This window comes from Sturnus vulgaris, chromosome W, assembly GCF_052056855.1.
Source record: "Sturnus vulgaris isolate bStuVul1 chromosome W, bStuVul1.hap1, whole genome shotgun sequence".
In the NCBI taxonomy this organism is placed as follows: Eukaryota; Metazoa; Chordata; class Aves; order Passeriformes; family Sturnidae; genus Sturnus; species Sturnus vulgaris.
The window spans coordinates 44,903,391-44,919,167 of NC_142282.1; the positions used below are offsets into that span (position 1 = coordinate 44,903,391).

Genomic DNA, 15,777 nt, shown 5'->3' on the forward strand with positions numbered 1-15,777 from the left:
GGCTGTGGGGCAGCTAGGGCTCAGCACCAGGCAATGCCTGACCCTGCCATCCCCAGGCAGGGACTGTAGTGGCCACCGGCCCCCATGAGGCTGCCTGTGGTGCTGTCAGCCATGCCTGCTGGGAGCACCTGGAGGAAGAGTTGCATTTGGACACTGTGGCAGGATAGAGACCAGAACTGGTATACAGTGTGTGATAAAGAGAGTGAGCACAAAGAAGACCTATCTGGGAAACGCAGATTGTACTTGGAAGGATTAGAATTTTCTTTTAAGGATTTTGTTTGGTTCACTGGAGAAATGAATGGTTTTGAACTATGGGAAAATGAGTACCCATAGGCAGTAGCGGGGGGGACTAGAGGAAGGACAGAATAAGGCCCTGGATGAACTGGTTAGAAAGATACAGCAAATGTATGTAAGAACGGATGAGGAAAATGTAAATGCAAAGGCAAAGGTGATGGCAGAGTTTTTACGGCCTTAGAGGGATAAACTGCAGGACCCAAGGGGTCCCCCAGGATAGAAGGGATGGGGTTGGCCACAAGGAAGTGGCAGAAGCATTCCCTCCTCAGCAGGGGAGAGCCAAACCAAATCGGTCGGGATGGAATCAGTGTGCTATCTTCAGGGCAGAGGGATACTGGATGCAGGAATATCCACAGAGACAGCTGGAGCCTCAGGAGGAGGAAGTCCAGAGGATAATGGAGATGGACTGTTAGGGGTGTCAGTCGCTCCCATTGTACCAGGGACGCACTACACTGGAGCCCTTGCTAACTTTTAAGGTGGGCCCAGATCGAGAGGAGGTGTGTTTCCTGGTAGACACAGAGATCTCTTGATCCACTTTGAATTTTATCCCTATAGGGAGAAAATTGTCAAAAAGATCATTGATTATTTAAGAGGTGAGTGGAAAGGATGAGCGGGTGCCTTTTATTCAACTGCTGTTAGTAGATGTGGGGGATAAGTCTGAAATGCATGAATTCCTGTTTGTTCCTACTTATGATTGTAATTTACTGGGAAGGGATTTGATGGCTAAAGTGGGACTTCAAATCAGTATTGTGAAAAATGATACAGAGGCTAAAACTGTGGTAACTGTGTAAAATGTCTGAGAAGGCTTATGCTGAAATAAACCCAAAGTGTGGGCAGACCCAGGGAAATAGAGAAAACTAGATATAGAGCCTAATATTACAAATACCATTAACCCAATCAAAGGAGTTAGGACAGTTTTTAGGGTTGGTGGGGTACTGCAGAGCATAGATAGAAGATTTTTCTGTTTTGGCCAGACCTTTATATGACTTTTTAACCCAAGACAGACCTAATGTTGTGGTATGGACTCCAGAAGGAAAGCAAAGATTTAGAAAATTAAAAGATAAATTGATTAATGCCCCAGTCTTAGCTCTTCCGGACTCAGAAAAGGAATTTGAGTTATATGTGGATGTTAAACAGGGCCGTGCTAAAGGAATTTTAGTACAAGAGCACGGAGGAACATGAAGGTCTCTTGCTTATTTTTCTAAGCTGTTAGACCGAGTGGCCAGAGGTTGGCCTCATTGTCTGCAAACTGTGCAGCCACGGCTTTGATGGTAAATGAGGCCCAAAAACTGACAACGAGAAGATATCTGATTGGTAAAGTTTCACATGAAGTTAAGGCTTTGTTAACTGAAAGAGTCTCTAAGTGGATGACCAGCGCTCGGTTATTACAGTATGACTCTTGTTTAATGGAACAGGAAGATTTAGAAATGAAAAATGGGGAAGGGTTTAACCCAGTCTCTTGTCTGAATGGCCCTGGAGAGGGGGGCCTGGAAGAAACCCATGACTGCATTCAAGTGATAGATCTCTAGACCCGGGCTAGGGAAGATTTACAAGACACTCCCTGGCCATAGGGAGAAAATATGTTTATCCATGGATCTTCAAGGGTGATAAAAGGGAAGAAATTTACAGGAGATGCTACGACTAATGAAAGGGAATTAAAAGAAGAAGGGAGGGTACCACCCACGTAGTCAGTTCAAACAGCGAAACTGTATGGGCTTGTGAGAGCCTGGGAATTATACCAGGACAAGATAGTGAATATTTTTACTGATTCTAAATATGCATATGGGGTGATACATGCATTTGGGAAACTATGGGAAGAAAGAGGTTTATTAACCTGCAGGGGAAAAATGTTAGCTCATGAGAGCTTAATTACTCGCTTGTTAGAGGTGGTGGATTTACCAAAAGAGGTTGAGATAAGAGCTGTCAAGGGACATCAGGCAAAGTACTCAGAAAAGACAATAAGCAATTGTTATAAATGACAATATAGTTGACTTTCACATTCATGTATTGGCTTTTGCAAGTTATTATTGATCACAAAGATTCTAATATAGTACAATTTGTAATCTCTTTTAACTGCTTTTCGATATAATATAATCTGTCCATTTTTGTATACACAGTAATGCTTATATAAATAGTAGTGTGATAAATATATCATAGCTTAGACTTTCGCATACTATTAAAATACAGAATATGTACTGTTAAATACCTTTATTTATGGAATTAACTCAGATAATGGTGTGAATAGCAATGTTGATTCAATGTATTTGGGGACCATCTTATCTGAATTATAACAGTGTGTCTCGGTTTGAAAGACAGGTATGGTCTAAGGAAAGGCAGGAGCCCCTTTTCTGCGATGCAGAGTGCAACCCCCCTCCCTTTTAATTATTTTAGGTCCAATTCAGACACCTTCAGGCAGGAGATATGGGGATAAGAATAACAGTTCTTTACTGGTATCTAACAAAGCAGAAAAACAACAACAGCTATAAAAATTGGCAACAGAAACAGTCTAGCTCCGCTCCAGTCCCTTCTGGCCGCAGGCCGTCTCCCTGTGCTGTTACCGGTGCTGTGGGGGCAGGGCAGGTCCCGCGCAGTTGAAGAGGGCTGGGTGATGGCGGCCGCGGCCCAGGGGTGAGAGGGGATGGGGAAAGTGACTCCCCCCTCACTGTGTCGGTCGTGGTGCTCAGCAGAGTGTCTGGAGGTAGTAGGGTGAGCTAGGAGAGCAGCAGAGCGATGTCCAAAGGCAGGGAGCGTGGATCTCAGTGCTGGGATGGCAGGGGAAGATGCCAGAGCAGAGCCCAGGTTGTCTTCCCACTCCACGAGCCAAGCGAGAGAGAGAGCCCAGCTCCCGACCCCCCCCCCCCCCCCCCCCCGTCCCACCTTTCCTTTTCCGGTTCCCCCCCCTACCCCTCCAGCCACCCCCCTACGAGAGAACATTATCTGTCGTTTTAAGGTGTAGCCACAATTACTTAGCATAACAATGGGAGAAAATTCCACTGAAAGAAAAGGGCTTAATTCAACCTCCAACACAGTGACACTAACCAGGAAACCAAGAGAAAAATTTACTACTGACTCTCTGGTTATCAGGAAGTGTCAAAACAACAGAATGGAGTCTTGAGAAGAAATAAAATATATTGATTTAATCTACAGGATGGCATGCAGACAAGTCAAAGGTTAAAACTAAGTAAAAGAATACTCAGAACATGTAAACCCACTGGAATGTTTGAATATGTATAATCCTCATGAATATGCATTTAACCAATGTAATGGAAAAAGTATAGAAGAAAATTGTTGTAAGCTAACGGGGTGCTTCTGGCAGTTTGCTAGGCACACCAGCGCTGGCTATTGTCCCTTTTATCCCTTATTAAATTTTTAAAAATTTTAAAGAGTGAGCTCTATTTTTCACAGTAATCAACTGGTCAATGGAGATGTTCAGAAAGCAGCACTTCTGCCAGAGGTCTCTGGGATCTGCCCTTTGCTCCCTGTGGCTCTGTCGCTGCCGGGGTGAGGGGGGAAGTGGTGGTGCTGGTGCTGTCTTTTCCACCAGAGCAGCTTGAGATAATTAAAAAGAGTGGGGCAGAGGAAAGAATGGGATAATTGGTTTACAAAGAGTGGTAAACAATAGATACCAAAATCTCTGGCCTTACAATTATTAAAATAACTCTATGAAGGGAGCCATTGGGGCTCTGGAGGACTGGCAGAAGCCTTCCTCATAATGTATGTTGCTGTGGGTCTTTTTTGTTTTAGCTAAATGAGCTACTAAGGGGTGCCTAGCTAAAGTTAATTATCGATGATTGTGAGAGAGATGGGCACTACTGACTGGTGATCAGAATCCAAATTTATTGTGAGCTACATATGCTTATATACCATTCTAGGAAGGCTAGTAATTTTTTACTACATTGATTGGGTTAAATATCACACAGACAAACTTATACATTTTGCAACATTTCTACTTGATTCAATCTTCTTCCCTGTCCCAAGTCTCGATCCAATCTTCTTGCTCTGTTTGTTCTTGCCAAGGCATCTTGGTTATCAAACTGCTTATGCTAATTAAATACACAGTACTCTCTGTCTTAGCTCCCACATTAATAGCCAGACTACAAAGGAGATGGCAAAGCAGGGAAATGATCTTGGGCTATACATCCTTTCCAGGGATGTCCTTTCTAGGGTGTATTTTGCTGAGATGCCCTGGACAAGAATGCTTAGATATCTTCTAGTAGTGGTATGCTGGCTGGCAGTGTGGCCAGAAGAGTTTTTAGTGGCTTCAGCAACTATTTGATCAGTTAACAAATGGAGTTGTGAAGGCAGTGAACTTGAACAGGGGAACTCATTTTACAAGGGGATCCTTCAAGGGATTATATTTGCTTTGAGAATTTAGTGGGACCTTCATACCCCCTGGAACCCTAAAAATTCAGGTCAAGTAGAAAAGATGAATGAAAGAATAAAGAAACACTCTTTGAAGCTCGTGGCAGAAACTAAAATGCCATGAGTACGGCTTTTGCCATTAGCTTTGGAAAGAATAAGAGCCAAACCCGAGGGAATATTAAATTGTTCCCCTTTGAATTGTTTGGGATTCTTACCCTGCTAATTTTCATTGCAGCAGGGAGGTGAAGATGTATATTTAAACCAGTATGTGGCCAGAATACTGTGTCTTGTGAAATCTCTGACAGGAAGCCCAGTTAGCACAGACGCTGCCTTTGGACTTTGCTTTTCATAACATCCAACCAGGAGACTGGGTCCTAGTTAAGGAGTGGAAAGAAACACCACTGGTGATGAAGTGGCGTGGACCTTTCCAAGTGTTACTGACCACAGAAACAGCAGTCAAGACAGCTGAACACTGGTGGACCCATCACACCCGGGTCAAGGTCTCTGAAGCCCCAGAGATTAGGACATCTCAACTGGAAGAGAAGGACGAGAGGCCATGACTGACACTCTGTAGGAGTGGACCAGAGCAGCAGCCAGTGTGTTGACATCGGGGGAAACCCCGTGTGCCTACCCACAGACTGTCTGCTGAAATAGTCTGTATGGGCATCCCTCCTTTCGGATCTCCAGTCACTGGGGGGGGGGAGGGGGCTAATCCTTGCTATCATTGTTTTCTTTAAGTTGCTTCTGTGCCTTCACTCGCCACAGGTGGTGGGGAACACAATGTGAGAATTTGATTAAGAAATTAGATTACACCTTTAGAATGTTTTTCTTAATAATCTTACCTTTACATTGTCAGTTAAGTTTGGGCCAAAAGTGAGAGAATAATTTTTTAGTCTTAAGAGAAGAAGTAGCAACGACCTTTAACCTTAGCAATTGTTGGATCTGCAAAAGGCCAGGGCAATCTAATGACAAGCCATGGATGGCCAACATGCCTATAGCAAGTTACCTCCAAACTGGTCAGGAATATGTTATACAGGATATATTAGACTGTTGTTCTTTTTGCTACCACAAGTTCAGGGAAATCAGTTAGAAAGAAGGAGGAGTGTGTGAAAAATTAAATTACTCAAATTGCTGTTTGCAAATAGATGACAATGGAAAAGTAGTGAAACAAAAAACAAAGGGAATAAAAAAGTTAGGTCATGTACCGATCCAAACATGAAAAAGATGGGAATGGGACATGTTTTTGTGGTTACTTGGTGGACTATGGGTTAAACAAATGTTTTTTTTTCCTCTAATGTGCTGTAGCAATTTTCATCTTTTTACCATGGATGATCCCTTGCTTAGTGCAACTTATTCAACATGTGATCAAGGGGATGTAGGTAATAGCCATGCCTCCAGATCCAGAAATGGCTACAAAAGGACAGAAATTGATGTCACTGCAAATAATTGCAAAACCAAAAAGGACCCAGGAACATAAAGTTAAGTCAATGATAACAAACGTTTGTAAAGACAATTATTGAGAAAATAAGAGGAAGGATTGAAAGGAATGAGAAGGTGTCTTTACAAACAAACTTAAGGCCTGATGATAGATAAGGCCAGATATGGAGAGGTGAAAGAAGCAATGGGGGGAACCATAAATCCCATAGGAATTCCTCTAATTGACACAGACTGTTACTCACTCAAGACTGTGCTAAATCTCTGGATTTAGAGAAAAAGAACAGAGACACAAGGAAAAAGAAAAACGGGGGGTATACATTAGAAGCGGGTATGAGGCATTTTGGGAAGTCTGTACCTCTCAAGTACCTCAGCCAAGGGAGAAAGAGAGGGAAATGTGGCTGGGAAATTAGGATAAAAAGGAGGCTGCATCCTCTAAAAATTTTGAGACACCCCATGGGAATGCCCCATTACCTCTCCCTTTATTCAAGTAAAGTTATTGGACTCCTCTGTTTCCTTTTTGGACACAAACCTCTGGTGTTTGTGGATTAATTTTCCTGACATTCTTATCTCCAAATTTTATATTAATACATTAATCTGGGACCATAAGATAGATAAATACATACATATACCTACATACATATTAATTTTAAAATCCATATCAGGTAAATTAAGAAGATGCTTTTACTGAAGTATCATTATTGATTAATAGTGAGATTACAGAGTTTAGAATAAAATTCACATATTAATTTACTTGAATTAACATACTTATAAAATATTTTAAAATTTCTTAAATGCTTTTATACATTATACATAGAAAACTGATATAGATCTAAACAAAAATCACACATTTTGTAAGTAACGAAAAACATTTTCATTCTCTAAAAACTGAGAACTGTATTATTTTATTGACTATTACATTTTCATTTTTAAATTTCCTCTTAGTCTTATGCCTTATGGTGGAGTCTACTTAATTCATATTGACAACATATATGCACAGTTGTAAGACAGCACATGATCAAAACAGATGCCAACAGGTGCTGGAGAGGACATTGCATATGAAACTAAAAGATGGAGAGTGATGCGCCCCTCTAACTACCTAATAGATTATTATTACTTTCCTGGGAGATTTTTCAGCATTCCCAGCTATTTATTTAATGTGGAGGTGGGAAAAGTAGGACAGCTGTGGGAATTTCGAAATATTTTACAAATCTACAAAAACTAGAACTTAATATGTCCATCAAATTGTGTGCTATCACTCTGGGAGCTACTAAAGGCTATGTTAAAGACAGGCTTTCTAGTACTGGAATTGAAGACAAGCTGGTCTGGGTTTGTGAAAAAGGATGGTAGCTAAAAGCATTGGTTGAATAAAGGTTGCAACAACAGGATATAAAATGCAATATATTGATGCCTTGAAATTATAGAATATTAGGTTCTCACAAACAAGGGAAGTATACTACTGTTTTTATCTGTTGTAAACATCTTTTATTTCTTCTGCATATGACAGAAGTATTCAAGCATTTTCAGGATTACTGGAATAAAATAGTTACTAGTGTCTAGTATATTTTTATCTCTCTCATTTTAATTGCCATCTGAAGGTGGAGAAGATACTTCTCCCCTCGTATAAATTATTACATTTCCCTACTTTCCCTATGAACCAAAGGCATCTCTTCTAGGAAGAGAATGCAAGGGTAAAATAAAAATGTGCATTTATCGACTAAAACCAAAGGTAGCAAAAGCAAAAAAAAAAAAAAGCGCATGGTCGGGAGCTGCATCCCGGGAGTCCCTGGCTCCTCCAGACGCTTATTCCCATCGCGCAGCGGCGCAGGGGAAGAGTGGAAAGGCAGAGACAGAGGCAGTCCGCCATATTTCTACCTCACCACGCCCGCAGAGAAGCCATTGAAAAGTCCGTCGAACTGGCCTCACAGTGTGCATGCCCTAGTCTCCACCTGCCTTCCCTTGCTCTCTGGTGGAGCCCTTTTTATTCGTCCCCCCTCTCTTCCTTACTGCCAGGGCAGGAAGGAACCGCGACAGCTCTTCAGCAGCAGTTCTTCTCGCGAGAGGGGCGAGCGACTGTGCCTGGAAAAAAGGTTCACCGTAAGGAAGTTCTCCCGCTGGGCGCACGCTGAAATTGCCGGGCGGCGGTGGCGGCCTTGCCCACTTTCGGAGGAGCCGAACTCTCGCTTTAGGACAGAAAGAGCGACAGGGAAGCGTAATTGAGGAGGAGGGGAGGGATTAACGGATATTAGCATTTCCGTGGGGGGTGGTTATTTCGGAGGGCGGCGGGGGTATAGTTTGCGAGGGACACTGGGGTGGTGGCCGCGGTAGCAGAGGCAGAAGTAGTAGTGAGGGAAAGAAGGAGAGGGGTGTTTGTGCTGAGCATCTTGGCTCGCGGAGAAAGCACTGCTGCCGCCACGGCTGCAGTGGTAGATGTTTTCATGTTGCTTGGTGCATAATTTAGAGGAAGAGTTGGAAGCGGCGACTATTTGAGGCAGGGGACGGGGGGATTTGTGCTGCTAGGGGCCCGCTTTTTCCTTATCTGTGTGGCATCGAGGCAGCTCGCTGCATTTGCCCTACAGTGCCCGGGTAGAGACTTCCGGGCAGAGAGCGTCTGTGTCCTCCGGGACTGGTGCTCTGGTGGGGTGTGTGTGCGCGCGCGTTTTTAGGGTGAGGGTTGTGTCTGAACCACTTACGAAGAATGACTTTGGAGTCCATGATGGCGTGCTGCCTGAGCGAGGAAGCCAAGGAAGCCCGGCGGATCAACGACGAGATCGAGCGGCAGCTGCGCCGGGACAAGCGGGACGCCCGTCGGGAACTGAAGCTGCTGCTGCTGGGTGAGTGTGGGCCGCCTTCAGCACACACGCCTTAAGCGCCGCTGGGGGTGCAGCTCAGACATCGCCGCCCCAGACTCTGTCCGGCTGGCTCCCTAGTGCATTACATGGCGTGGTCGGTTCGGTTTCTCCCAGGCGCCTGCCACCTTTACTGCGGGGCGGTCGTGGCGATGGTGGCAGTTCCTCTGCCACCGCGTTTTGTGCGTGCTCGTATGCAGGATTCACCGAGGCGCTTGTAGTTGTGTAAATAACCGTGGTTCCTGTGGGTGGGTTCGATATGGTGGGGAACCCGTCCTTCCAATATGGAGAGGGAAAGGATGGCTGGTCAGTGGAGGGGGTGTTGGGGGCATATCGGCGATGATGGGTATAGGAGAGTGATGGTAAGGAAGCAGATTAAATGAAAGAACTTGCAGGGGGGTTGCTTTGCAGATTTCTGGTGCATTGTTCTCTGAGTCTTAGGTTGCTGAGTCACCAGTTGCATGTTTTTATTGTGGTTTTTATTCAACGATGCAAAATGGGATAAGGAGCTTATGCCCAGATTGTAGACTGACTTTTAAAGCAAAAGGAGAAAGAAATCATAAAGACCAAGATGCACCCATGAAGGTGAAAAGTAACCTTAAAGTATACTGGTGGATAGTAGAATCTTTAAGACCTTTGTAATCCACCCACTGTTCCAAGAAATAAAATCTATCATATCATTTATCTTTAATTAAAACAGGTTGTTATTTTGGAGCCACAAGTGTGCAAAGGCAATGTTTGTTTAATAGGAATTTGGCTTGTGTCAAAATAAGCTTTTTGAATTAAAAGAGATTTGTCTGTATCTGAGGTGCTCTACTACACTGTGTAGTTCTTGTGGTAATACAGCTTCTGTTGTAGACTAGCAGGCCTTGAAATATGTCTGCATCAGTATTTGGGTAAATGGGAATGTTCCAAGTGGATGTGGGGTGTTTATGCCAAAGACTTTAGTCTTGGGTCAGGTACATGAAAGTAATTATTTGGGGAATAAACTGCCTTTAAATTAAAGTGATTTGAAAGGAACTAATTTATTTTAATGCTTGCTTATGATTGTGTTATTTTCTACTTTAAATAATGCAGTTTGTCTTCTGTATATGGAGAAAGGTATTGGCATCCTTAACTGATGTGGAAAAAGGAGTAGTGGAGACAGATACAATGCTACCAGTAATAACATTCTGTCTCATTTCAGCCTAATTTTGGGTTGATGGAAGTATGTGCCGTGGCTCTTTCAAGATCCAAAACCAAGATAAAATAGAGGACAGATAGCTTGCATTTTAAAAATTATATGGATGCTCGAGTATAATTACTTAACTATATGCATTTGCTACAGGAGAGGCAGTTGATGTTTGACTTGTTACTCGGGTCAAAATTGTTGCTGCATTTCCTGGTTTTCTTACAGTAATGCTAGAGGTTTCTCCCAAGTTTTTAAAAATGTATGAAACTTACTGAATGATACCGACATATATCACGCAGAGAAGGAATTCAGAGATTTGATTCCACAGTCAGTAGTGCAGATCTGGTATTGTTTTATAAGATCCACCCACTGGTAATGGTAAGTGTACGGTAATGGTAGATTAGGGCCTAATTGTGGCATTACTTTTAGATCAAATGAAATAAAGTGTTTTCAGAGCAAATAGATAAGAAGCCATCACTTAGAAAGCTTTGAAGAAAACACACTGATTGCTTGTATGAATGTTTTCTTCATATATCAGTATCTGTATAAACTGTGCTTCTGAACATGTAAGCATGATGTACATGAAACCGAGGTAAATGTTCTGCTTCATACTTAATAGCATATCTGTATTTGAGTAGAAATCAGTATAGAAATTGTTCTTGTGTAGACATTTTTCGTGTTGTACTTTGTCAGCTGCAGTCACATATTTGATTGAAAGTGTTTGAGTATGTTAAACAGTTAATATTGTAAAATGCAGTATAGCAGTAAACCACTGTCGAAGTCACGGGGTTGGATAGAGATTCAAGTTTCATGTTATTAAAAAACCCCAAACAAATCAAAACTCAAATTTTCTAAAAATTTGTTTTAATTACTGTATTTCTTTTAGGTATCTGACAGTACTTTCAGTCACTCTTATTGCTTCTCCAGCCTAGTAATTTGTTCAGTTCTTAAGCTTGTGTTATTTGTTTGGGTAATTCATATGGTTAGGATGGACAAAAACATTTTAAAAATAGGAAAATAATAATTAAAATGAGGAAACTGGGAAATGTCTGAAGTTGTTTGTCATCCATTTTTTAAATTGACTTGACCTTTACTATCCCATTATGTATCTTTAGCCATCAAAACTTAAAGTAGCAGTAGTGCTTAACTTTATGTAAATGTAAGGCAAACTTTTTTTTAAACTGCCAACTTCTCAGTCCCACATTGAAAAGTGTTGTTGGATTTAGAAGCCTAAATGGGTTAAAGGCTTTTGACCATGGGACAAAAGGTATATCATTTTGATCATAAGGTGAGAACACAGCTTAAGCTGAGCTGTGTTAACTGACCACATGTGCTTTTTGAACTTGTTGCAAGTGCAAAGTAAAAGGTATTAAATCAGAAGGTTTAAGGAACAAATGAGCATGTCTATGCCATATTTTTTGTTCTTGTTTAAAAATTAGACATACATACAAATGCACACATGTAGCAAATATAAAGAAAAAATTCTGGGTCAGAATGCAGGATTTTTTTCCCTCTCCCTAAATTGTAGAAATTATAGTGCTTCCTTGCAAAGTGAAATATTTCCCTCCTAACTGTTGGTTACTGTGTGACACACATGCTGTGTGCACCTTTGTTGTGTATTAATGATATGTTTTTACTTTTCATTGGATCAGAGTTTAAAATGTTGAAAGTAATTTCTGGAAATTTTTTTGCATGGTAAGATTATTTAAAATTATTAGTTAAAAATAAACTCTCTCCATGATGAAACATTAAAATAACACTTTTAGGTACTGCATTGAACATCACTGTCCTGTTCTAATCTACTGTAAAAAATTAAGCAAACTCTCTCTTAGTATTGTAATTCTAAAAAGTGAGAGCTCTAGCATATGCACTAAAAATAGTTCAGCCAGCACAAGTTGGTTGCAATGTTTAATGTACTTTGGAGCAAATTCAGTCTTCCACTGAATTTGGGTTTTATCTCCTGTATTTTTCAAATTCTTCTGTATTCCATTACTACTGCACATTTTGTAAAACCTTATGATTGTTGTCCAGAGCATAAAGTTGTTAACATTTATTTGTTGTTTCCTGTTGTAAATACATACATTGCTATAGTACAGAAAAAGTCATGTGTTTTTAGTGTTTTATACTGGTATGCACGAAACAATGTACAGTATTTTGCATGCTTGTATTTTAAGCATGTATGTGTGAATTTATTGTTAAGTAGCAAGAGGCATGTGATCTAACTTTCTATGTATATATTTTTGAGTGTCATCACTGGAAGTTTTACCTGGTCTCAGAAAGCAATATTTAGGCTTAAATATTAGTTTGTAGCCATAAACCTTCACTACTGGACATAATATGCCTGTACACTGTATGTACTTGTGTTATGCATTATTTTATCTTCAGTAGTATCTAAGAAAATAATCAGCAATATCTATAAGCTTTGGCAAAATTAGGTATTGGAGATGAATCAGTGAAGCAAGGTGTCAAATATGAGTATCTTTTCATTATCTGTATGTTACCAAAGAAAATAGATGGGAGGTAAACCATTTGAATTTAGCATGAATCGCAACTAGTCTTAAGTGGAAGACTTTGTTTTTTTATCCAAACCTGTAGGATATATATATGTTGTAGGGTTTTATTTGTATACCTGTGGTAGCTGAATGAAAGATTTCTGTACAGAACTCCGTAAATTAGCAAACTTAGACTTCAAAAACCTTGAAGAGGAAGTGGGCCCATCAAGCCAACAATCAGTCTTCCTGCTGTAATCTGAAATATGTATGCAAATAGACAGTCTCATCTACTTCTATAAGTAGATAAACTGATATTACACATTTCAGGATTTTTTGTGCACAATTTAAAAATGCTGGTATTGATTAGCATATCCTAACTGAATATTTTCTTTGCTCTTCATTAAAGCAGAAAATGTAATTATTTTGAAAGAGCATTGCAACCTTTTATTATCTTGTATTGATCCATACTTATACTTGCACTGAACACTTGCTGTATTGGTTTGAAAGCAAAACTAGTGAGAGACTCCAAGTCAGTAATACAATTTAATAGGAAAAAAAGAGAAAAAATAAAATACATGCAATAATACAAAAGAAAAAACACCAACAGAGTCAGAATACAACCTGACACCCTGTCAGTCAGGGTGTTGGTAGCAGTCCGTATAAATGGTGGCTGCAGTCCTCCTGGATGACAGATGTGGTTCCGTTGAAGCAGTGCTCCTGTAGAAAGCGCAGTTTTCCTCCGAAGGTCCAGCGATGATGTGGAAAAGGTCCGACTTCCCTCTGGGATCCAGTGGAAAGGGCTGCTTTGCGTCCCAAACCACAGTTTTTTTACCTAGCTAGGAAATGCTTGGCTCCTCCCCCTGGCAGGAGCATCTCCCAATGGGATGATGTAATCTTATCAGTCACACAATAGGACTTAATGGCCCATTAACAGAATATATCTTCTGGAGGAAGGATGGGTTGTGAAAAGATAACGATGATCATCCCCCTGATTTTATCAGATGGCACATTAGGAGACAATATCTCCCACAGAGATAAGGATCACCACCCCTCCCACATTTCAACAGATCTTGATAGAATATACATTTTTGCATTGTACCCCAGGACACTTGCAAACAAGTTTAGGTAATTACAACAGTATGTATTTATGAGTAGAAAACAAGCAAATAATATATATCTTGTTGATGTATGTTGAAACTAAATTGGTAAGTATATCTTAGTTTGGAGAAGCTGTTTCTAAGGTTATGTAATTTGATTCTGGATGACAAACTGATCTATTATATATATGCATATACATCAATTTATAAAAATAACCGGTTTTAAAGAAAACATGAATCATCATCTTGATATCTATGTGATATGATTTCCTATTTACTGGAAAAGAGCATATTAATTTTTTTAATGCATGATAAAAGAACATTTTATTTTCAGCTCTTATAAAAGATTTTCTTCTGGGTTATTTTGTTTTGATTCTCCTCCTTTAAAAGTGATCTAATGTAGTTAATGGAAATTAGTTTAGAACCTCAATAGTCAAAGAATTCTGATTTAGTTTTGCTCATATGTCAAAAAATCAAGAGACCCCAAATTTGTACTTCCTTTTAAAAACATTATTGAAATTGTACAGGAGGGAAACATGAGAAACAGGAGTGTCTTGAGAAGGGACTTTGGGGTATATATTGTAATGTTAAGAAACATTTCTGTCTTTTTAGCTACTTCAAATTATGTTTGGTGTGTAAAGGCAGTGGTAATTTAATAAGTGACAGCATTTCTTTTGAAGTAATATGACAATCTGCAAAATTAATCCTGGGAAAGGAGAGCATGATAAGGTAGATGTGTGTTTCTTGCTCTGCTGAATGGATTAATACTCAGGAAACGTGTTCTCATACTTGACTAAGATTGCATGCAGCTGTTGCTAATACTATGAAGCCATATAAATAGTATTCTTAAAATCAGAGAAGTAAGTGGGCAACAGGCTTTAAGTATTGTGTTAACACTGTGCAAAGAAATAAGATACTGAGGGGTGTAAGTCTAAGTGATACTACAATTTGAAAAGTTTTCAAAGTTTCGGGGAAGTTCTAAGAACAATATATATCTGTGGGTTCTTTTCTTTTCTTTTCTTTTTCTTCATGCTAAATTTGAGAATAGAATAGTTCAATTGGAAGGGACTTAAAATGATCATCTAGTCCAAATGCCTGACCACTTCAGGGTGGATCAGAAGTTAAAGCATGTTATTAAGGGCATTGTCCAAATGCCTCTTTAGCATTGACAGGCTTGAGGCATCAGTCATGTCTCTGGGAAGCCTGTTCCGGTGTTTGACCACCCTCTGGGTAAAGAAACACTTCCTAATGTCCAGTCTAAACCTCTCTTGGTGCAGCTTTGAACCATTCCCACACATCCTCTCATAGTATTGTTCTGGACAAAATGTCCAGCACACAGATGGATAAGCACATCATGCAGTGGGTGAGCAACTGGCTCATGGGTCAGGCACAAAGGGTTATAGTGAATGGGGTAACATCAAGTTGCTGACCCATCACTAGTGGGGTTCCACAACGCTCCATCTTAGAGGCAGTTCTCTTCAACATCTTCATAAATGACTTGGACGCATGACTGGAAGGGATACTAAGCAAGTTTGTAGATGATACAAAACTGGGAGAAGCTATTGTCTCCCCTGAAGGCAAGGAGGCCCTGCAGAAAGACCTCAACAAATTAGGAGACTAGGCAATCACCAACTGTATGAAGTTCAACAATGGAAAGTGCTGGATTCTGTACCGAGGATGAGGCAACCTTGGATGTACAGACAGACTTGGGAATGAGATGCTGGAGATCAATGCTGCAGAAAGGGACCAGTCAATGGAAAGTTGAATATGAGTCAGCAGTGCCCTGGCAGCCAGGAGGACCAACCATGTCCTGGGGTGCATCAGGCACAGCATCACCAGCCAGTTAAGGGAGGTGATTGTCCCACTCTACTCTGCACTGGGGTGGCCTCACCTTTGATACTGTATGCAGTTTTGGTCACCACAATATAAGAAAGTTACAAAGATACTAGAGTGTGTCCAAAGGAGGGCAATGAAGATGGTGAGGGGCTGTGAGGAGAAGCCGTATGAGGAGCGGCAGAGGTCACTTGGTCTGTTCAGCCTGGAGGAAACTGAGGGAAGACCTCATCAAAGTCTACAGC

At 40.7% G+C, this 15,777-nt stretch overlaps 1 protein-coding gene and 1 long non-coding RNA gene across 3 annotated transcripts in view; one reads left to right on the forward strand and one right to left on the reverse strand.

Moving 5' to 3' along the window:
- Window positions 1–3,405: 3,405 nt before the first annotated feature.
- On the reverse strand, window positions 3,406–9,319 carry LOC148220229 (uncharacterized). The gene is made up of 2 exons (XR_015799072.1): window positions 8,784–9,319; window positions 3,406–8,273 (listed from the first exon to the last, which is right to left on the reverse strand). It is a non-coding gene; the product is annotated as an uncharacterized LOC148220229 (long non-coding RNA).
- LOC148220230 (guanine nucleotide-binding protein G(q) subunit alpha) overlaps window positions 8,260–15,777 on the forward strand; it is a 250,727-nt gene continuing 243,209 nt past the window's right edge. The window contains exon 1 of one of the 2 annotated variants that reach the window (XM_088155628.1): window positions 8,260–8,924. In XM_088155628.1, coding sequence (XP_088011754.1) covers window positions 8,789–8,924 — 136 coding nt within the window. In that variant the 5' untranslated portion in view covers window positions 8,260–8,788. Of the gene's footprint in view, window positions 8,925–9,282; window positions 9,302–15,777 lie in introns of those variants that run through there. The other variant, XM_088155629.1, reaches the window with a different exon arrangement.